General features: G+C 36.6%; 1 protein-coding gene across 3 annotated transcripts in view; it reads left to right on the top strand.

Moving 5' to 3' along the window:
- The window catches only part of CDH13 (cadherin 13), a 487,393-nt gene that overhangs the window by 423,334 nt on the left and 40,316 nt on the right, over positions 1-23,743 (top strand). For all 3 annotated transcript variants that reach the window (XM_084533251.1, XM_084533250.1, XM_084533252.1), the window contains 2 exons: positions 718-900; positions 2,159-2,412. In XM_084533251.1, coding sequence (XP_084389377.1) covers positions 718-900; positions 2,159-2,412 — 437 coding nt within the window. The remainder of the gene's footprint in view (positions 1-717; positions 901-2,158; positions 2,413-23,743) is intronic.

The raw sequence follows: 23,743 nt of genomic DNA, 5'->3' as shown, positions 1-23,743 counted from the left end.
TTCTCATATAGGGTTTGGCCAGCTGAATAAGACAGCAATGCAACAAACTTCACAAGGTCATAAAAAATTCTTCCACTAAAAAGAGAAAGTAACACTGACATAAAGTTATACAGACAAAGTGATAGCATGTTCAATTATTTTAGTGTCTTAGAGCAAACCCACCCGCCTGCCCAAAATGGCATGTGGACACTTTTTGTGAAAACCGTTTTACATATTGATAACAGTATAGTGAACAATTAGTTAGGATGTGGAACTTTATAAAAATAATAGTCTGAAATGCAAGACTGGATTATTTAAAAAAAAAAAAAAAAATTACATTAAGGGACAAGAATGGGCTGTATTAGATAGCTTCCTATGGTGCATAGCTTTGAGGGTAGTTCCCTTTCTGACAGCACATGCATCCATGCAACCCTGTATATATTTTCAGGGTTCACTTTTCCAGTAATATGAGATGAACTGTCTGTGGTCAGAATTTTCTAACGCTTGATTACTATCACATTTCTATTTATCTGCTCTTTATTGAATGTAGAGTAGTAACGTGTGCTACCTTATATTTCATGGGTGATAATGTATTATTTAGAGCCAATAACATTCAGTTTTACTCAAGGATTACATCTTTCTCCTGTTGTGATAAATAATTAATGCTGGCTTGTATATCTCATCTGCGTGGTCATTAATTGAAAATATTAACAATTTCCTCTCCATTTTTTTTTCTAGTTTCAGGCCACAGTAAAAGAAGGAGTCACAGGTGTAATAGTAAACTTAACTGTTGGTGACCGAGATGACCCCGCAACTGGAGCGTGGAGAGCTGTCTACACCATTATTAATGGAAATCCAGGCCAGAGTTTTGAAATCCATACCAATCCCGAGACTAATGAGGGAATGCTCTCTGTTGTCAAAGTAAGGATAATTTGCTATTATACTGCATTATTACTGTAAGTTACATCCCCTGGATTTACTACATTGGAGAAGGCACAGCAAGGATAAATTACTCAAAAATACATACTTGGCTACCAGCACTTGTTTCCTTAAACCAATATGTATAACTCCCTTTCTGTTACAATAACCTTGCTTCTTTAATGATAACAACCTGCATGATGCTAACTACACTGCCTTTGTCCTTAAGTAACAGCTAGTTTTTTCGGAACCATCACAATTAATTAATAGTGAGACTTTACAGTGCTGTTTTTTTTGTGACTGAGAGCACAATTAGAATTTGAGTGCCACATTTTGTACTCAGAGGACACATATACAAATACCAGGGAAGTAAGGAATGTGGCTTCAAACTGAACTAGAGTGCTGCCTTTGATTCCACATTTCTAAAGTATCATAAAAAAACAAACAAACAAAAAAACCCACTACCTGTCTTTGTATGAAGATAGTTGAAGATAATCCTGTATTTAAAAAAAAATAAAAAATAATAATAATCCTGGTTGCTGCTTGTACCAGAATATTCTCTGTTTGAGAATGCCTCAGAAAATGCATTTTCAATTCTAAAGAGTAATGGAGTATTTTTCCATGGCAGGGGGTTTGGTTTTAATGTAGGAGTTGAAAAAAGAGCCTTATGTTATTTATCATATATACCTATTAAGTGTAACTCTGCTCTGTTTGAAAAATGCATATAATATCATAAATAAGCACGTACATGTAAGAACTGTATGTTTGAGGTATGACAGAAAAATATATGCTCTTGGATACAGAGACATCTCGATCTTTCATTAAGTGCAACTGGTCAACTTGCAAATAATAAAGCTCAAATGAAGCTGTTAAAAAATAACAGCTGAATAGTATAACAGTATGAATTCTTCAGCGTGATGAAATAGAGGAATTATGAAAATTTCTAGGAGCCCATGATACGTCTGTTAATCTCAAAGCATGGTGAACTTTCTGGTTTTCACATTATATTTCCCTTTTCCTTCACATGAATGGTAATATAAATGAATGGTATATAAATATAAAGGCAGAAATTATCTTCAGTGTATTTTATAACTACTGCCATGTCTATTACTAAACTCTGGCCAAGCATCAGATGCAATAAATGCTGTTGTCCCTTTCTGGCTAATTTTTTTCTCCCACAAACTTTGAGTGGGAAATTGAATGAAGAAATGTGTTAAGCACTCTCTTTGCTCTTTCTATTCTGATTTATGATGTTTTACAGCCTTTAGACTATGAGATTTCAGCATTCCACACATTGCTGATTAAAGTAGAAAATGAAGACCCACTGGTTCCAGAAATAGCCTATGGCCCCAGTTCTACAGCAACCGTTCAGATCACTGTTAAGGACGTGAATGAAGGCCCTGTTTTCCACCCAAACCCAATGACAGTGACAAAACAAGAAAACATCCCAATTGGCAGCATCGTGTTAACAGTAAATGCCACTGATCCAGATACTTTGCAACATCAGACTATCAGGTGAGTGCAGTACCCTCTAATTTTCATCCCCTAGAAAGTGAGTGTCTTTTGTGCCCAATAATTTGTCTGTCAGTACAGAGTTAAATTAAAGTCATTTGGGCTCCAGATAATAAAAAGTGGAAGAAGTGGCCTTCTTTTTCCTGCAGTGAAGAGATTCAGTATGATGGAGACAAAGAACTGCATTAGACAGGGGACAATAGTTTTCCAGGCTATGAGAGTGTAGTGGAATAATCAAGTGTGACAAGTAATAGATATACCTTAGCATAGTGTTTCAGAATAACCTTTAACCTGCTTGTTTACACCTTTTCCTTCATGAGAGCCAGAGAAAACATGTAAAATTGAAAACATGGATAGAACTCATCTATTTTACATATTGATTATATTGGTTTATGATCATTTATAATGTTCCTTAGTGAAATAGTGATTGTACATCTGTGTTCAAGGGCTACGGGACAATATTTCTCATTGAAACACTGAAGCTACAGTAAGCTAGGACTTGTTCTTGCCCAGATCAATGCAAGTAAATGCTGATTTCTGTACTATGGTAATGTAATCTATACAGGCACCATGCCACAAGGAGCAAAACTGGGTATTAAGTGATGCCATGGTCTTATAAATTGATCCACCTCTACTGGTCTTTTGTTTTCAGATTTGTTTTTATTTTTATTTTTTTTTTATGAAAGATCAACAGTTTTTTCCCTAATACTAACTTGGCTTTACAGACTGCTTTTGTTAGCGTTCTAGGACTGCAGATAAGGCACTAAAGTTAAAGTCTACATTAGGTAATTTTTGTTTTTTGTTCGGGAGTCTAATTTCCCCTAGATATCAGCGTACATCTATAAAAGCATAAATATCTTTGTGAAAACGACTTCAAAGCTTTACCTAAACAATGTGTAACATCAGTCTACACTGTGGAGGTAGATTTCCTTACTATTACACGATTATTTAGCATTGATTTTGCATTTCCTTAAGAAGGTCTGGCATAGGTACTGTTTTACAAAAGGAATGTTGATTTACAGAAGGATCTTGAAGATGTTCTTTTTCAGTAATAAATGTTGGTAAGCATGCCATTGTAAAGGACTGCACTGACAATCTTGGATTCAAATGAGGAGAAGGTGAATTTTATCAGGTGAGCATTGTCATCTGCAATAAAGAAGGAAAAAGGCAAGGCACATAATTAGAAGCTTCAATTCTCTGCATCACCTAAAAAATACCTAGTTAATGGAGTGTGAATATTTCAGTTCTTTCTATCAAAAGAAATTTTGAGTTTTGCCATTCAGTTTATCTTCAGATCAGTTTATCTGAAGGATGATTTTTAGCAGATGTCATTTCCCTTGTTTTCTAAATTTATTTGTGTACTGAATGCATTGATATTCTTAATTTTAGCTTTTGCTCTAAGGATTTATTTCTTTCACTGTTGTCACACAGATTTGTGTTGATGGATGGTAAAACTATGGGATTTCTATTGCATACAGCAATATGACCTTCAGCGGCACTATTCAGAACGTGGTTTGTGTAGTGAAAAGATACTTATGCCTTTTGGGATTGGGACTCAGTTTAAGAAAAAATTATTGAAGTTCTCCATAAGTTTACATATTTCCATGGCAGATAAGTAGAGTCATAATAGTTATTCTAACAGTTGATTTTGCAATTCTAAAAGAAAAGAAAAAAAAGTCAAGAAAAATATTTGGATTTGGTTATCAGAATGAACAATCTGGAACCTGTTATCTGAATTTCTCTCCTTGACCAACTGATTTTGCTGAGTTTCTCCTATCTGAATTGCCACTGAAATTTTAGGAAATACTATTAAGTCACTGAAAACTCTGTTAGCTTTGTGTGTTGTGTGTAACCAGCTGCATAACATAAACATTTTTTGCAGTCCACCCCACCTCACAATTGGTTGCAAAGGAGCTCTAAAAGCTTGACCATTACTGGCTCACAAACTATGAAGAAGTTCCTCAGAAGTGTGTTCATATCTGTGCAGCTAGAATCTGGAAAGTTTTTAACCAAAAGCAAGATTTTCTTTTGTATTCTGCATATGTATTGTATCATGTATTCTGCACCTCGAGTACTGTGTCCAGTTTTGGGCCCCTCGCTACAAGAAGGACATCGAGGTGCTTGAGCGGGTGCAGAGAAGGGCGACGAAGCTGGTGAGGGGCCTGGAGAACAAGTCCTACGAGGAGCGGCTGAGGGAGCTGGGCTTGTTCAGCCTGGAGAAGAGGAGGCTCAGGGGTGACCTTATTGCTCTTTACAGATACCTTAAAGGAGGCTGTAGCGAGGTGGGGGTTGGCCTGTTCTCCCACGTGCCTGGTGACAGGACGAGGGGGAATGGGCTTAAGTTGAGCCAGGGGAGTTTTAGGTTAGATGTTAGGAAGAACTTCTTTACAGAAAGGGTTGTGAGGCATTGGAACAGGCTGCCCAGGGAAGTGGTGGAGTCACCATCCCTGGAAGTCTTCAAAAGACGCTTAGATGTAGAGCGTAGGGATATGGTTTAGTGGAGGGCTGTTAGCGTTAGGTTGGAGGTTGGACTCGATGACCTTGAGGTCTCTTCCAACCTAGAAAATTCTGTGATTCTGTGATTCTGTGATATGCAAGAACAGAAATAAGCTAGTTTGGGTTGGGAATGAAGAATTATTATATATGGAAACTATTTAAAAGGAAGTGCTTGTATAAGTTAGAAGAAAATAGTGTAAATATAATGGAAATCTGGGAAAAAGTGGAATGCAAGGCTAGTTTCACTACCTTTATGTCCTTCTGATAAAATTACAGAAAAGCATAAAATAGCATTCTTAGAAGATACTTTTAACACTGACCAATATAACTGAAACACAGCTACCAGCAGTGAAAAAGGAAGTCTGCAGTATATGGGAGCAGCATCTACAATTTGGGTCATGTGAAATTGCATGTATAAAGGCCAAAGCTACTCACTGGTTTGGGTCTGGCAGAAATGTTTTTGTCTTAAGTTCCTACAGGCAGGTGTTTGTTTAGAGTTTGGGCCTACATCCAGGGCTTTTATGCAGGTTGCATGCCAACTTACATAATTCTCAGACCATTCTGTAATAATTACATCATCAGAGTCTTTACTCTGATTATACTGGTAAAATATAGGCCATGCAGACACAGAACAGAATTTTTAAGAAAACATTACACTAAATATCAGTGACAATGAGAAAGCAATGTTGTGTGTCTGCAACAGGCAATGAATATCAGAATGGCAATGAATGTGAACAATGTCCATCACCCACAACAAAGTATGTGTCTATTCAAAATGTGCAGACATACAAACAAAATAACAAGAGAATTACTAATTTTACTTTTTTATTTTCAGCCTATAACAACTGAGATATGTCTAATTGCAGCCTTATTTTTTTGGTTAGTTTTCTATATAAAACTTGTTAGAAGGGGCTGATGGCTATTGGTAATCAGGAAATTTAATTACTCTACTAGATATAACATTATAAATGCATTTCAAGAACCATGAACAGTGTATTGAAAACTTTCGTACCACTGTCCACATGTAGATTGAATTTATAGTTTGAACACTTCATGTTTGAATGAGATTCAAATTACTTATCTCTTTGATAAATATGGCTTATGTTGTAAAAATTCCTAAAGACAGCTGTACTTTTGAAGCAATTTTCCTTCTTATTGTTCAGCTTGATGTGTTTTTGCAGACTGAGAAATTTCATTTAAAAGCTCAAGCAAGCTGGCAAAATATATTACACTGAAAAAAAAATATGACTCTGAGTATTTGTTAGACTCAAAACCACGTAACAAGCTCTAGCTATCTGTTTTGCACACAATTAGCAGTGAACTTTCATACTGTCAGCTCTTCTCTGACCTACTGATGCTAAGATTTCAAAGAAACTCAAGGGAGAAACATCCTATTGGAAACAAGAACCACTTGCTTATGTTGACCAGCCAAATAATGTAGGAATCTAGTTTAATCTTACTCTAAATTATACCCATTTAAAACTAGGGTAACACTGACTTTTCCCCAACTATGCCCAGATTTATGATTTCCTGTGAAAATGCTGCAATGAGTATAGTGTGCTTTGTACCATGGATGTTATAGAAAGGAAGGAGCAGACAGAACAAGAGAATTTACCTGAACACATACATTTGGGTGGTGAGCAACATTTTTTCCTCTGTGATCACTGCCAGAAAGAAAAAAAACTTATTGAAGTTGGATCGCATTTCTTAGATTCATTAACCTATTTTTAAAGTATTTAATTTCCTCTCATTTCTAACTTTTTTAGAATTAAAAAAGAAAGAAATCCAGCAGGCACCATTTTAATTATAACCCAACAATTTATTATTAGAACACTAATGAAGTTTCTGAAATTTGATTTCTTAATCAGGGATCATTGTTATTTTTGTGCCAGATTTAAGAGTTTAATTTTGGGTGCCTCTTCCCAACCTCTGAAATTTTAATCAGAAGTTTCAAGTGTACATGTCAATGAGAAGTTAAAGGCCAAATTTAATAACATTTTCCACCTTGGGAAATTAAAAGAAGAGTCTTACTCTCTGAAATCCATTATTAACAGTAGATCTTAATTAAACACAGTTACGATCCTCAATATTTTGTCTGTGTGGAGAGATTGGTTTAAATATTTTTTCCTTTCTGTATTCAACAAGTCCAGGATATTCAGTAGTTAGACTTTTAACTATGTGTAAATAAGTTGTTTACTGCAGTTTATTCGTAATTTTTAATTAAAGCAGTGTTATTCTCTGGTTTCATGGTTTATCGTGGCGATATATTTTTATTACCTACTGTGCTCTTGGATTTTAAATTATTTATGTAAATATATTATTGCAGTATTTATTCTCAGTAAGCAATTTGATTCAGTGCTTCAGAGATATCTTCACAAGAAAAGTTTATTATAGCTCTAAAGCATATCTAATTCATTAAGTAGAATTAAAATGAAGTATTTGGAGCTGGAGAACTTAGAAACAGAACCCAAACTACAATAAGTTTCATGGGAATACAAAAGGTTGCCAAAAATATCTAAAGCAGTGTATGTAAGCAACTTGTGTGTGTGTGTATTTTTTTATCTGCACCTGATTCCAGCTGACTCCACATAGTATAAATTATTTCTGGAAGCATGGAATAAGGTACAATGTCTCAAAAAAGATTGCCTAAAATTCTGTAAAATAGTGCTGAAACTATGCTGAAGTGGGATCAGTGAGTTTATTCAAAAAAAATCAGTTCAGTGAGTTTATTCAAAATCTCAAATACTTGATAAAACTAAGGAAGATTCACTGGGGAAAAAAAGGAGGGGGGGCGGGCAGGGGAGGGTTTACTTCTGTTACTTCTCTTGTTGCTACCAATCACCACCCTTGTATGAGTGAATATATAAGCCTTGAATAGTAAGGAAAATTCAAGAAGTCTATTTCATGTCTCTTGCTGGGATTTTTTCAGAGATTCTGAACCCCATCAGAACTAGGGTGAGACTTCAAATCATGTTCCTCACAATCATTCGAGGGATCAATTTTACATACTTTGTTTCACATCATGCCTTTTAAAAGCACTTTTATTGCAGATGGAGGTCAAGAAACTTGCTGTTTGGGATACACTGCAATCATTTGCAGAAGTAGTATATAATGAAAGACAGAAAGTCCTGAAAAGTGAATGCTTATGAAGTAACATACTTAGTCATTGTTAAATATGTCTCCTAGAGTCTGAAGGACTTGTCTTTGATTCCTAACAACAGGAGATTTGTTTTCCTTCTGCAGACAGAAGAATAGTTCTGTTGTTATAAATGAATGTCTAAGCCATGCTCTCTGCATGCAGCACCAGAGTTTTTCACTGTAAGTTACACCCAAGAGCATCTTGAGTTGGCTCTGCAGTTTTATTTATGACCTGCCTGAACCCAGCCATTGGGAATTTGTAGCACATCTCTGGATCTGAAGTTGCCATATATTGGACAATGGAAATTGTGTTTTGTTTTGTTTTGTTTTTTTTTTTTTCTTTCTTTCTTTCTTCCTTTCACAATTTTAAATTAGAAGGAAAGACAGGTAGAGAGAGAATCTGCTCAAAGCAAAACTTTTTCCCCTTCTGTCTTTCCTGCAAAATTTTGAGACATGAAAAACGTAATTCTAGAGAACTGTATGTATTAGGGCAGGCAAGCAAAGCCAGAAAAGGAGCAATCCAATTACTTCTAAAAGACAAAATTTGGCCAATTCTCTCATGCTACACAATTACCACCTATAATTTTAGGTACTCTCCCATCAGTAATTAGCTCAATAGTCTTTTTACTGAAACTGTTTCTTGAATGTGTTAATACTAGCAGTGTTGGTAATCATGGTGATATGTATATGTGTAATTATCCTAATAGTAATACATTTTCTTTTATTTTCCTTGCTTGACCAAATGGACTTCCACCTTTTGCTTAATAAACGAAGCATACCACTCTTTCCCTCTACAGAAAACTCTTTAGGCCTGCATAAAGATGGGAAAGGAGCAAAATTGTGTCTGGAGCATACTGTCTCTCTTTTATTCTCCTCTTATACCTGTGATCACACTGATTTAACTCTAGAAGGTTGCTAGTGACTTAAGAGCAAAATCAGGCCCTGATTTTCCTGTTCAGCTGATATGAAGCTGGCCAGCACTATTCAGACAGATCACAGAGTCTGAATTAACTTGGTGGAAACAACTGATAAAAATCAGAATCACCATTGTGAATTCCCAAGATCAGATTTAAGGGAATAAAAGTAAACAGAGTAAAATCCCATTGCTGGGATCTTAGCTGAACTGCCAAATCTGGAAAAAAGGCCTTATAAGAGCTATGGGCAGCATCTTACACTGACCATTCAGGAAAGTCACTTTGAACTCTTGTCAGCTTTGATATTGGAGCTGTATAGGACCTACTCTTCCTCAGGGTAGTGAACAGGTGTTGATAGTTTGCTTCCCAAAGTCTGTTATTCAGCTCTTTTGTTACTCATAGGGATTCCCTGTCTTGCTTACTTTACAGCCAACCTGTCAACACCTGCCATTTAACACCCTGGGGAGTTCCTAGGAGTCCTCAGTTGCTTCCAGCATTTCTCTTAGTAAACAGCTCAAAGGCCCCCTAGTTGTTTCTTTTCACCCTGTTCTTACTGATATTCTCTGTCTTTGTGTAGAGGCAGATGTTAGCCCTCTTCTTTTCTGATTTTGTATATCTTCATTTTTAGTTTATTGTGTTCAACAACGATCCCATCTAACCAGTTGGTGCTAAGTTTTGATATCGCTTCTTTTGCCTTGCAGGGAGGTGTAAATGCTCTCATGCTCTCTTCCCATGCTCTCTGGTTTATCTACACTAACGTCTTAGAACTGGATTGTTCTTCCCAGCTGTTGCCAAGGTTTTGGGGGAAAGATTAATGTATGCGAACAGGTAGCTGTAACAGCTATTTTTCCTTATCCTCTCCTAGTATAAATGGAGGCCCAGCAGAGAGCAAATTTTCACCCAATCTGAGTGAGCCAGGTCTCCTGAAGAACAGCATCGCTTTCCTGAGGGAGGGGAGAAAAAAAAAAAAAAAAGGTGGTGGTGATGTAGAGGGTGTTAATCCCTCTTCGTTTCATTAGTTCCTGAAATAGCAGAAGTGTATGAATTAAACTGTAAAAGACAAGCTAACACAAGTGTCTCAGGAATTTTAAATCCAGTCATTCACAGTTTTGAAGGGAACCTATCTACCAGAAACCAGCCTTTATCACTCCTGACAAGACTTGTCAGAGGATTGTATTCCTAAAATTTTCTATCTGCTCTACTCTGTTGGCATAAATTATACCTAATATGCTGATATTAAAGCTGTATATGATAAAATTGAGAACCTGTGTTTCCATGTAATCAAATAAGCCACAGAAACCAATTTTAACTTCCCTTGATATTACCTTAAGAATCTAAAATTCTTGATTAATAAGGATAAATGTAACATTTAAGGGGAGTTTAATTAGACTCTCTGTCTTTTTCCTGAATAACAATATTATGCCATATTATGATTTCAACCATGTCAGCACTCAGAACGAATCTCTGTGAACTGTGAAATTATAGGGCACATTTTTCATGTCACTGACTAAACAATATTGCAGATCTTCTTGAGAAGTATAACAATAGGATATATCAGTCACAAGTTATGCTTGCAGTGGAAGTCATATCCTAACAATAACTCACTTTGTCATTACTGTTCTCTTCTGGTTTCAAAGAAGGCAGGATTTTGCCTCTGGAAAAAGTAAAGTGTATCTTGATTATAATAAGTTGGCCATCAAATCCGTGGATGCCGTATGAGGAGGCAAGTTGACAGGGAAGGAGGTGGTAGGAGTTCAGTTAATGTTTTATGGGCATTGAATTCTTGAGTACAACTCAGCCAAACTGGATTGTGCCTGCATGTCTGGATGTAGCTGCAACAGTTTTCAGCGGTGCCTTTACAGAGTTTTATTTGCACTGGTAATATGTTAAGATTGTAACCCCAGTGACCAGTGTTATTTTATAACACGGCAAAAGCTGGGAAACCAAGTACTCAAAAGTTTGCCAAGGAGACCAATTACGCATCCAGGCCAGACTCCTGTCACCAAGCAGAAGCGTATAAGTAAGCCATTCTTGTTCTTGTGGAGCTCAGCGCTTCCCTCTTTAAAGCAGGTGCAGATCTCAGATGATACCAGAGCAGGTGTTGTCAGGTATTCAGTTCCTGATTGGAAACAGGAAGCACTATAATTCTTTCAGAGCTTTTTGCCATGCTGTGAAGATATAAAATGCTGATGTTATGGCTACATTTCATTAATTTGTAGTCTCCAGAATAAAGAGAGAGTAAACCATGGACATGCTGAATTCAGTGGTAAAATTCCCACTGAATCTGAGTATAGGATTTCATCTCAGAGCAGAAGTTTTCTGAAATACACAGAGCTTCTGATATATGTCTATAACCACTACTGAACAGCAAAACATGCCTAGTCTGGCTGTTTCAAAAAATGAAAAAAACCATCTTTAGACTCACAAATGATAATTTTTACAGTGGAATCTGAGTTCAGTAAGGAAATTGTCAGAAGGCCTAAGCACTCATTTTTACTAAATGGAGCTCTGCAATGTTACTGTAATAGGAAAAAGTCTTGTAGAGTTCAACTGGAATTTTTCTATTAACTTAGTAATAAGGACGCCAATTTCTGTAAAATAGCTTCTGAGTAAGTGTGAAATTATGCACTTTGTTAAGCAGCAGTAACCCTGCAGATCCATTCTTGATTCAAACATGAATTGCTCAGGACTGACTTCTTCCTAACTTTATGACCAGTATGCTCTTGGTAAATATGCCTATAGAGACATGCCTGCCTACATGTAGCTAGATAATTATTATCCATATGATCCCTTGGGGCAGCTCTATTGGGTAGTACTTGGCATAGCATTGCCTTGGAGATGCTAACCTGTATAACCCACATTTCATTGAATTTTCCAAACCCTGGAGAATTTTTACACATTTACCTATTTTAATGTGTCTGTCAGAATAATGTTTCCTTCTTTTCCTTTCCAAAGAGAAATTTCCAATAGAATTCTACCTGCCTAAGGCATGGCCTCTCTGGAGGTTCAGCCCTGGGTCATTAGTAGCATTTTATACATAAAAACTAAATGCAGCCACAGAATTTATCTGATTATGCTTCAGGGCTAAAACAAGATTTATTTTATTTTATTTTATTTTATTTTATTTTATTTTATTTTATTTTATTTTATTTTATTATTATTTTTTTTGTATTAATAGGGCTCAAGGCTTGTTGCTTCAAAATGGAGAACTTAAAAGTTGCTTTTGGCCGTGGAAGCAAAGTTAACTATGACTAGTTACGACCAAATAGTGAAAGACTGTTGGTAAAATGTCCTTCTTTGTCAAGAAGCATCACTGTGGCAAATTAAGGTTAAACAAACAACTGTAGTTCTTCCATTTCTTGTCTTTTCAGTGCTTAATCTCATAACCTCTAATGAAAGCTTTTTTTCTGTGTCATAAATGAATACTTATGTGAAGCTCTTTCCTCTAACTTCTTCAAATTCTCCATCACTGTCCAGCAGATCTCTTAAATGCTGCATATTTGTCAGGTTGCTTAATGTACATCTGGAAGGGACACGGCTGTTATAATGATGAACACGATAGAATAATTGGGCTGTACAAAGTAGGCTTGTAGTAGGCAATGCATCAATCAGAGTAAGCATTCAGAATATAACTCTATGGAATCTGGCTTTCAATGTTTTTGTTCAACAAGTGAAAAGTAGTATTTCATTTTTCCGGCATTCCTTGAAGGCACAAGCAGGAAGAGAAAAAAAAAAATAATCACAGCAACCTATAATAAATGTAACAACCTAGACTTGATGACTTTATAAATAAAGCAACTAAGACTTGGTTATACACAATCCTGAAAAGTGATGAGGGCCAGACAGGTAGGAGGGTGCTCCATGGATTTTAAAGTGCATTTGGACAGCTTGAGTGCTTAAGAACCTGATTCATAGAGATCAGATCAGGTAAATCACACTTCCCTTTTCATTTGTCATGGCCATTAAAGACAGCGAGTTAGGCAAACCAAAGTGAGTGGCCTAAAATAAAGGAAAAGTTATGACATGACATCACAAATTGCTTGAACATTTCTGACGGAAAGGGATTGCACTTTTTTGTATATTTCAGTGTACTCAGTCAAATAAAACTTAGCAGTTTATTGGTACATAGCAGTTAATTATTACAGTAGGAAAATATTACTACAAAAAGAATGAAAGAGAATTAATTTTTTTCTGTAAGAACTGCACCATGAAGTGCATAGTGTATTCAAAATCAGCTGAGAAAACTGAAAACTTAATTTTTGTTATTACTAGCCATGAATAAATATGCCTTTTTCTTCCTATTATTGGATTGGACAGTAGTGTGATTTTTTTTTGAATATTACATTCTCACATTATCAGACATGCTACTGAAGTTCTAACCTACCCTTTCCTTCTTTGTTATTAAATGCTACAATGTTGGAAAGTATTTTAACTCAGTGGGTATTAATTCCTCAGGGCTACAAAACTATACAAATGCATCAAGACAGACTATTTTCCTACTACAAATACAGTTATTTTTAAACAAAGCTAAACTAAAGAACTAAAAGGAAAAACATCTTAATTGCTGCAATAATAATACCAGAGTGACATATTTTCTGGAATTAGTTGACTTCTATTTCTATGGAAACAAAGATATTAATTTCTTGGCTCTTCAAGTGATTTGAAAAAAACCTTTGAGAATTTCCAGTTATTCCAGATAAACTCAGACCATTAATCGAACATCAGACAGCCTTGTATATATTTTTCACACAGACATTGACGTGAAATTTGCATCATCATATTCATGTATTGTAATACACAACTGAAAACATAGTCGGATACTGAGCAATGTTAAGGATGTTGTTTTCACTAGGACTTCAGTTTAACATGAGTTGTTGCATATGTGCTTCTGTATACTTTTCCAAAAGTAATGCGCACGCAGAGTGATTCTCACATCTATGTGAATAACTAATAGAATTTCCTTAAGAAGTGCTTCTTGGACAAATTTATTTTGTGTTTGCGTGTAAAATACTTTTAATGAATTAACACTAGGATTTCAGGAAAAAAAAAAAAAAAAAAAAAAAAACACAGGAAAATGTAGGCTGCTAAAATAAAGTTGTTAAAAGCCTGACTCTTTTCTTGTAAAATAACCCCATCCTTAATTCCTCCTCTGGCATTGACATTTAGAGAATCTAAGTTTCATAATAGATGCTTAGCAGATGAAATAGGGAACAAGAAGTTTACTAATTTTTAACTAACTCTTGGGTTTGCACTCAACTAAGATCATTCAGGTTTGATTCTGTTTCATTCTAAAATATAATTGGACATTAGGAGAAATTTCTTTATGGAAAAAGGGTTGTGTAGCACTGGAATAGGCTGCTGGTTGGGTCACTGTCCCTGGTGGTCATCTAGACATGTGTAGATGTAGAACTTCGTAGAATGGTTTAGTGGTAGACTTTTTACTAGGTTAAAGGTTGGACTAGATGAGCTTAAAGGTCTTTTCCAACCTGAGTGATTCTGTGATTTTGACTAGGTTGGGAATTCCACATATTTTCTCCCTAGAGATAGCATTTAGAACATTCACATAAAGGGTTTGAGCCAGGAAAAGCCTTTCATTCCCCACTACCAGTGCTGTGTATTAGCAGGAACTTGAATCTGCAGCACGCTGCTGCTTCTGCCAAGCTCCCTGGTGGTGGGCAGGGGAGAGACGTGGTGGCATTTTGGTCTTTTGAGCTGGCATCTATGTTGTGGCAGGTGCAGGAGGTGGATTAATGAAGCAGTCCAGTCTTCCTGATAAAGCTCTACTGTCAGACACCCATCCCACAGGTACAGAAAAACAAATCGGGAGATGTGTAAATTAAAGCATGTGCATGGGGCTGTGTAGTGGTGTGCACAGGGGGATCAGTGGGTGGCAGGGGCTGATGGGAGCCTGCAGTGGCAAGAGCAGCACGGGGCTCTGGAGGATGACATGAGAGGCCAGGGGTGATGCCGCAGCCTGCCACGGGTTTGCACAGCTCTCTCCCTGTTGAACAAATCCTCTCTAAGAGGTGTCAGTTATTAATTCAGTTGTTATTGTGAACTGGTAACATGAAATACACTTCTGGGGATCAGCTCTACATACAGCAAAGGCTATAAATAATAGCTCAGGCAGTGCTCTAATGTGAGGAAAAACAAGATTCAAGCCAGCTTTTTTTGCCTGGATCAGGTTCAACTCTACTCCCAGGTTCAGCGTTTTCCTTTTACTTGGGGGAAGTCTGGATTCCAATGTGGATCTTTGCCACTCTAGATTAGGCCTGTCAAATACATGAAAACACACTCTTATATGATTAGCAAAGAAACTACGTTGTATCTCACCACAATGAGCTTCTGGAGAGAGAACCTGCACCAGCTGCATACTTTCATTAGCTGTTACTTACACACTTTGAACAGAGCTGGGGGTACAGTGGTGTGCACTCAATGGGGACAGGAGAGCAAACAAGCTGGAGTGGGACTATTTCTCTTGCCAGGCCCCTAACTGCAATCTGCCAAGAAACTCAGAGCCACGTGGAGGCTTTTATAAGTCAGCAGAACATTATTGCTCTCCTATCATCTCCTGCATTACGGTGCTTGCCTTAGAAATAGCTGAATCTTAGAAATGAGTCCTGTGCAAGTTCAGCCAACTCAGGAATGTCCCAGCTCTGTCAGCACAGAAAACTATTTCGATTACTTTTCTGGCAGTATCAGCTTCTTCACAGATTTTCTTTCTGAGTTGCTACTTACTGCATGGTCAATTTATTGTGTGTTAAATTTTGTTCTCTTACACTAGTCTCTTTTTCTCTTTGTCCTTTGTTGCTAAGCTAAGAAAAAAATAGTGAAAATGTTTGTGCTGGTTCATCACAGTAAATAGTCTTATGTAAGTGTTTTGGCTTCAATACCTGATACGGCCAAGGGATACGTAATTATTTTTTTTTTCCTTGAAGAAAAACTTCATGGAATTAGGATCTGGTCCCAAGTTACTTTGTTAGAAGTATTTGGTCTTCATAATGAATTTTATCTTTCATGGATTTACTTAGGCATAGAAAATTGCCACATGATCAATGTGATAGCTTTTCTGTAAATGCTAATTGCCAGGTCTGTCCTTTTCTGTAGTTACATGCTCTTCATAGCAGATACATCACACCCCTGTTTGAGGGATCCAAGATAGATTCTGCTTCATTGTCTTTGTTGCTTGGAGCCTTTGACATTATCTTTGCTGACCTTGACTTGACAGACTGGGCAGACATTTCCTTGGTGGCATCTCTTTTACAACTTTAACTAATGTTGTCCACTGATTCCAAGGCTGAGGTTTGTGAGTCTGGCACTTATCTTCTAGAAAAGGTCTATCTTTTTAATATATTTGCTTTTTCTGGCCATTATCCAGATTTTTCTGGTAGAATAGATTTCACAGAGCTACTGCATTTTCAAGGCCTCTGACTTTTAAGCAGCTGTCCATTCAGAAATGTTTACTGTCTCTTTCAAATCAGAGATAACAATTTGTAAGATTCAGTATTTTTTCTTTATTTGGAATTGCGGTGTTTTGGCTAAAACTTAATTCATAACTTTCATGACTTCTATAAGAGTACATCTCTTCCTCCTTGCCCCCCCCCTCCCCCCCCCCTTTGTCCAGGTTTTAATTAAAACAAAAAACAAACAAAAAGGCTATAAGTCATAAATACTGGGCATGTTTTTCCCTAGGAAAAATTCCAAGCATTGTCTAGCACTTTGAGGATCATAATTTAGTCTTCTGATAGAGGGGTAAAAGTAAGTTTTCTTTTTTTTTTTTTCTTTCTTTTTTTCTTTTCTTTTTTTTTTTTTTTTTTACTAGCCAGCATGATAAAAAATACTTCACATTTTTTCCTCTTTCAAATTCCCATTTAGGATCCCTCACATAAGTCAAGGAAGCATTTTGTTTTTAATTTGTGTCAAATTCATAGTTTCAAATTTCCAAAGATTTTCTCTGCCACTGAAGAGGTAAAAATGGCTACATATAGTAAGGCAATAAGAGAGGAAGGTCACACTATTAATAATTCTGAATGCCTTGAGGACAGCCAGAGGCCGTGGTCCCAGTGATCCCACATGTTTATGTTCTGAAAGTATTCAGATTTAGACATTGTTCATTTCATTTGTGTTGTTTGTTAATATTCTTCACTACCTAATGAACAGTTGTAATTAAAGGGAGTTGTGTGTGTTTAATATCAAAGGAAGTCATCCTGCTAAATCTGCTGGAACCAATTCAAGAAATGTCCTCCTTGGTATGGCTTGCTTCTCTGGCAATAGGACAAATGACCCATCAGTGTTCAAAGCTTACTGTTTATTTTCAGTGTGACAAGGAGTTATTCCCCATCTCTGGCATGGCCTAGTCCTTTAGGATCTAGATCCCATCTAGATTTATACTGGCCTGTAATTCTTTGAAAAGTTCTGATGAGGAAAATGGAACAAGAGGGCAACAAAAGAGGCAAGCAAGCATGAAACAAACAAATGAACAGGGGTTACCTGGTACACTAACCTCTGCTTTAAATGGCATCGATATTGTGAAGGCCTTAGATTGGCACAGGACATAAACTGTGCTAAAATGATTATTCGTATATTCACCAATTTGTTATGCATTCCTTTTGAAAATTAATTTGCAGAAACATTAATCCTGTTGCTTCCCTATGAGATGGGTCCCAGAGTTAACAGTTTTGATGGGGACTGGAGGAGATCTCATGAACAGCCAAGCATCACACAAGCACAGGCTACAAACCTAGAATGGTTGCTCCACTGCCCTGCTTCTTGGGGAGAACACTTCACAATTCTGGGAAGTACTAGCCAGGGAAAAACTGAGGTTTTATGGCAAGCTGGTCAGAGTAATCCACTGCTGGGAGCAGCCTGGCTCCTGGCAGTATGATCTGCAGTGCAACGGGAGTTGTATTGATCGAGATAGACTAATGCTTCACAGCAGTGAGCCAATTCTCACCTCTTTTCTGTCTATCCCTCAGAAAAAAAATACCTCCCACTAAATCTGGAGAAATGTGCTACTTCGTGGCAGTGTTCAATAGTGACATTTTAGTAGTGAATCTGCTGGGCTCTTAGGAAAATTTTCCTATGTTTGAGAGCTACCAGGACCCCAGCTTGAAAGAAAAGCAGCAAATGGATTTGCAGTGGGAGAAACTGCTTTTGCTGGAAGCACACTTGCAAAGAATTGGCATATACAGAAACTTGATAGGGTTTTACTGCCAAAACCTTCTCTAGGTACTGTATAAAAGAACCTCCAGCTCTTCCCGTTGATTAGCTTTTGAGGCACAATTGCTGCAATGAAAAAACTTTTACTGATTTGCATGTCAACAATTATTCTAACAGTAACAACCTGATTATGCTAGGTATGTTAGTCCCAGATATGGTGTATTATTCCCAAGCTTTAGGAATAATTCAGATAGTTATAGCCTCTGGGTTCATTTAACCATAGCCCTAATCACTTCTGATTAAAAAAGACATAAATGCATTTGTTTTGTTGTTGTTGTTGTTACACATCAGCTTCTAGGATTTTTTTTTTTGCCCTGAAGGAAAATAATACTACTACTACTAATAATAAAAAAACACTGAATATTAGTTCTTGGTGTAGAGAAGTGTTTGGAAGACTGTACAATGAAAATAACAAAAATGTTTTCCTTTTCATAACAGTTTATTTAACTACCTCATTATTACAGTTTTAGTAATTTCATTTGATTAATTGCTGTAGGTTTTGGTGTATTATTATTATTATTATAATTGCAATGACTCTACAGTTACTTTATGTTTACCAAGGGTTTTACTTCTATTTTTTTTCCACACAAATAACTAATTAGTCAACCATTTTCTGAGCTCATATTTCTCAGTGGCAGGGGACTAGAAACTGAATTTCATCTAATTTTTCATTCTGTTTTCATCATATCATTGTAGATAGAGAATTGTGATGAAAGCAAACCTGCTAAAGCACTGATGTAACAAGGAAAATAAAGCCAAAATTATTTTTGTTCAGATGATGAGGTGGGGTGCATAATTTAGAAGTGCCTTGCAGATGAAAACAGAAGAAATTACTGTCTGTACTGTGGCTGCAACCCCACAAACTGTTCCTTTTGGGCACAGAACCATTCCCAGTGCTAAAATTTACCAGATGAGAGCCCCAGCCTACTCACCGTCCAAGCAAAGCAGCTCATTGCCTTTTAAGTCTCATGCAGAATAGACTTAACATTTCTAACACTTTATTTCCACTGTGCTCCCTCTGATTCAGTGAGTAGCGGGAGACAATATTGGGTATATATTGATCTGTCTTTAGCAGTAGAGATGAGCAGCTGAAGCTCTCTCATTTGACCTTCTGTGCGAAGTCCCATATGCTCCAATTTGCCTGTACTGGCAATACTTCATTTTTACTTGAACAGGACAAAAACATTTCTGTGTGAGGTATGCTACTTAATTCTTTCTGTGGGGTCTGCACTTGGCTCTGAATGTAGTTAAGAGGAAATTCCACAAACAGATATATCTCAACAGTATGAACCCCTCCCACTCACATAAAACTATATTTATGTTACAGCCCAATTAACTGCAAAAAGGATTTAAGTAAGCAATTTTTTGTGGTTTTGTTTTGCTTTGTTATTTATTATCATTCCAGCCAAGATTTGTTGTTTGTAGAAAATACCCTTGTGTGTGTTAATTTTTATTATTTTTAATGGAAAAAAAAAAATTGGAATTTTATTTTTTAAAACTGGAATAGAATGTTACAGTATTTCTAGGTGTACTGGCATATTGCTGTAGACCAAGTAGCATCTAAAGTTTCCATTTTATTTTGTCTGCCTGTTTAAATATGTTGTAACTAAAAAGGTGCACACTTTCAGTCGTAAAGATCAGAAAAAAAACTAACAGCTTCAATATTTCTGAGAAATTGTTTTTACACTTCCAGCAGACTTTACGGTCACTTATTACTTGGTTCAGACAAATACCATAAGAAGGGCTGTAGGAGAGACAAGTCATCCTCCCAAGCACTGGGCAGTCTCCTTTTCTTGCCATACATTTCTGTATATTACTTATAACCTGAAAGGGTGACTGAAAGAAGACTCAAATGGAAGCTTGTTCTAGAGAATATTCTGTGTTCACATAGCATGGAGGAGTTTTAGGAAAAACTGAACTTTTTCAGTAGTGTGCTCAGCCCCATAGTACCACAGTGTTCCTGCTTTGGTTCTCTATAAACACATTTCTTTAGAACAAGCTGAAAGGAATTTTTCTTGAGACTGAATCAATGGAAAGCTGATATTAACATCAAGTGTCTGACCGAAAACATGAATGTGTAAACCTTAAAAAGCAATGTATATCAGTCGTGTGCAGCAGTGCTGATTTTAGTAGTGTGTATATCCTGTCCACTCCACATCCTAACAGATATGCGTGGACTTGGGAGGGAATTATTACATTATTTCATGTGCCAGATTGGCATTGTAGCCAGAGAACTACATGGCTATTCAGATAGTGTTAGAATAAAGTATGTGCATGCTTATGTTCATACATAAACTAGAAACTCAAGAGGCACATAGAGATCACCTGGGAAAGAGCTTCTGCAGTGAGTTACTACAGAGATCGTCATGCCCAGCCTGCAGAGCTAAGCTATGCACTGGTGCGTAGCTAATGAATTCACCCTGGAATATGTCCAGTTTATCACACAGAAACATGAATTTTCTGACCAAAAAAATGCATAGAGTGACTTGTGGCACAACATTGATGGGGATTTTAATTTATTTTTTTTTAAATTGTACTCTAAGTTGACATTTTCAGCCCTGCAAAAATACAGACAGTCCACAAGCCCATAAATCTGTTCCATGAAGCTGAAAAATGGCTATTGCATAAATCCTCTATCTTCAGTAAGTTTAAAAATGCGTCTGACCTAATACCTTTCTCAACAATGTTGCCAGAAAATGTGATTTACTTCAGGTTTTATTTTTTTGTTAATGATGTATTTATTCTTATCAATAATAGCATATTTCTGTTAAATTTGCTTCTTTTATTTTAACATTTTTTATTTTAACATTTTTTATTTTAAAGAACCTACCCAAAATAATTTGAGCGTGCCTGAATCTCTGCAGGAGAGCACTACAGGAGATATTTTACAGACTACTGCACATTTAGCATATAGCCATACTTTTAGTAACAGCATTTCAACCCAAATTGAAAGGCATTCATTTTGTATGATCATATATTTAATGGGAAAAGATGTCTAACTATGCTTGGTCTGCCATTTGCAGTGTGTAAGTCAAATATGGGGAAAATACAAGTAGACAGTCTAGGTTGTTTTTCCTTTCTGAGTTTTTAATAGTGTCTTTTGCAGGTTGTTGTGTGCTTCTTAAATCTCTTAATAGAGAATGTTTATGAGGGATATGTAGATGTCAAACCTACCAGATACAGGTAGGTTTACGATACAAAATGGGTCTTAAAAACTGTCAGTGATGGTATTGTGGAATAACAGATTTTTTTAAAGCCTTGAGGATCAGGAATCAACACATGTGTTTATGCACTTGATTAAGAAAGATCTGAAAGAGACCTTTAACAGGATATCAGCACTGTTGCCTTTGTCATTTCTCTTATACCACGTATATCCTCACCTGTAGGTTTTGAGAGGAATAAATGTGTAGGTTTTGGTAATATTCTGTGATGAAATACTTATGCTTCTGTTTTCTCTGTGATCTGAAATTCAAAGTTGCTTTTTAGTTTGTTACCTGTGATGGAAATGGTGTTTTAGATTGTGTCCCCAGTACAGACAGGTATCTGGTCTAGCTTAAAATTTACTACTAGCAGTCCCAGTATGGTACTAGTAATGGTGTGGAGAGTTCAAGAAATGTTTGCACAACACTCTTAAAAAACATGATCTGATTTATTTTGTTTGTGTGTATGTATTGGCCTTTGGGGATGATAATCCTTGTGGATCCCTTGCAACTCTACAGATATTCTATGATTTTGTAATGCAGGATATATTTTTTTTCTGTTCATTTATATTACATGGATGAAAAGGAAAATGCAAAAATTAAAGAGCTAGTTCATCTGGCTGACTTGGTAGGGCTGCATGTGCTGCTAGCCCTAGGTAGGTCTGCATGTGTTGGTGTCCTTTTCACTGGATGATGAAACAATAGTCATTATTCAACAAAAATCTCCATTAGCTATTATGAGTACTTATTACCAATTCCCACAAAAATGCCCAACTGATAATTCAAATGTCATATGTATATCTGAATTGTCTAGTAGCCAAATCTACTGTGTACAAACCATAGACCTATTGCAAATAGCACATTGAGCTATTAATGTCATATATACATATTGATGACACATATACATATTGGTATTGCATATATGCATAATATGTCTATAATTGAGGGAAATGCCCATTGTAGCCCCTTGGAAAGCACAAGGCCTACATGCTTTGGTACAGAGCAGTGTGTTGAAAGCAGTGTGGAATATGGGAATTAGAAAGTGCCAGGGAAGCATTGCATATTCATTTGCCAACAGCAGTGAAGTTTGTATATGTACAGAAAACAATACTGATTAGTTTTTGTCCCTATCTCTTCTAACACAAAGACATTTACCTGTTGACATGCCTTTGTTATTTCAGGCAGTTTTATGTGAATTGCTAATAAATCATGAGAAAAAGGCTTAGCTCTAAATTATTACTCAGATATGCCTGCAGAACACCCTAAGCAATAGCAGAGTTATGCTGAAATTTTTGTGATCTCGTGCCCATAATAGTAATTACATAGTTCTGACAACACTGCCACACTAACTCATTTAAAAGGAGTTGCAAAAGAAGTCTCAAAACTATTAGGACAGACCAGTGCCAACTGCACTGGGGCTGTGTGGTTGGCATTGGCACTTGCTAGACTGCAGACAGTTGCTGACTGTTGAAAGAAATGCCAAAGAGTGTAATGCTCACATGCAGGCTCAGATCCAGGTGTTTCCAAATTGAACATCAAACTACCAGCCCAAGTTCAGCACACAAAAAGGAGATGTGAAAACACACTAAACACAAGGACCATGAATCACGTGTGACTGACCTGTATGAAATAGTGCTTAGGGGCTACAGTGGAAAATTTCAGGCAGTAGCTTTCTTTCTGGATATTATAAGGAAAGTAAACCTGTATATTCACTTGGATCTTGAAATTATAATTTCTTTTTCATCAACAGTTGTTTCAATATCTGAAAAAAAAGGGAAAACCCACAATGCCTCCAAAGAATTTCTTCCAATGGCTTTACTGACACAAACATTGAAAAAAAAAAATGAAAATGTAGAAATGTAGTTAGAGAATATTAGATGTAATATATGTCAGAGAATTACTATTGTTTGTGTTCAGTATGGTGGGATAGCAATTAGAGACCCTGCTGTGCCAGGCTGTGAATATACATACACAACATGTAAGTTTCTCTCCCAAAGCTTATAACCTAAAACCATATAGGAGCTGGACTACCTTTGTTATCATACAGTCAAATAGCAGAAAAAATACATGTGTCATCATAAACGAGTCTAGAGCATATTTCATCTGGAGAATCACTGTGTTGCAGTTGAGCTTCCTTTGTGCTCTTTCTGGTGCTATACACTGCCATAATTTGTGCAAGCAAAAGGTAATGTTAGCACAGGGGAAAAGATGGAACATGATGATGGGGTGCAGGTTGATCTCTAAAGCTCTACGTCATGTCATCTCTACTATAGCATATGCAGCACCACATGGTTTTAATCCAGGTATGCAATGTTATGCTTACAGTTTGAGAAGTGTTTTTTATCTTTCTCTTAGAACAACACTTTT

Source organism: Aythya ferina, assembly GCF_964211825.1.
Source record: "Aythya ferina genome assembly, chromosome: 12".
Classification (NCBI taxonomy): domain Eukaryota; kingdom Metazoa; phylum Chordata; class Aves; order Anseriformes; family Anatidae; genus Aythya; species Aythya ferina.
The sequence above is the reverse complement of the archived record's forward strand: the minus strand, read 5'-3'. Positions and strand labels throughout refer to the sequence as shown.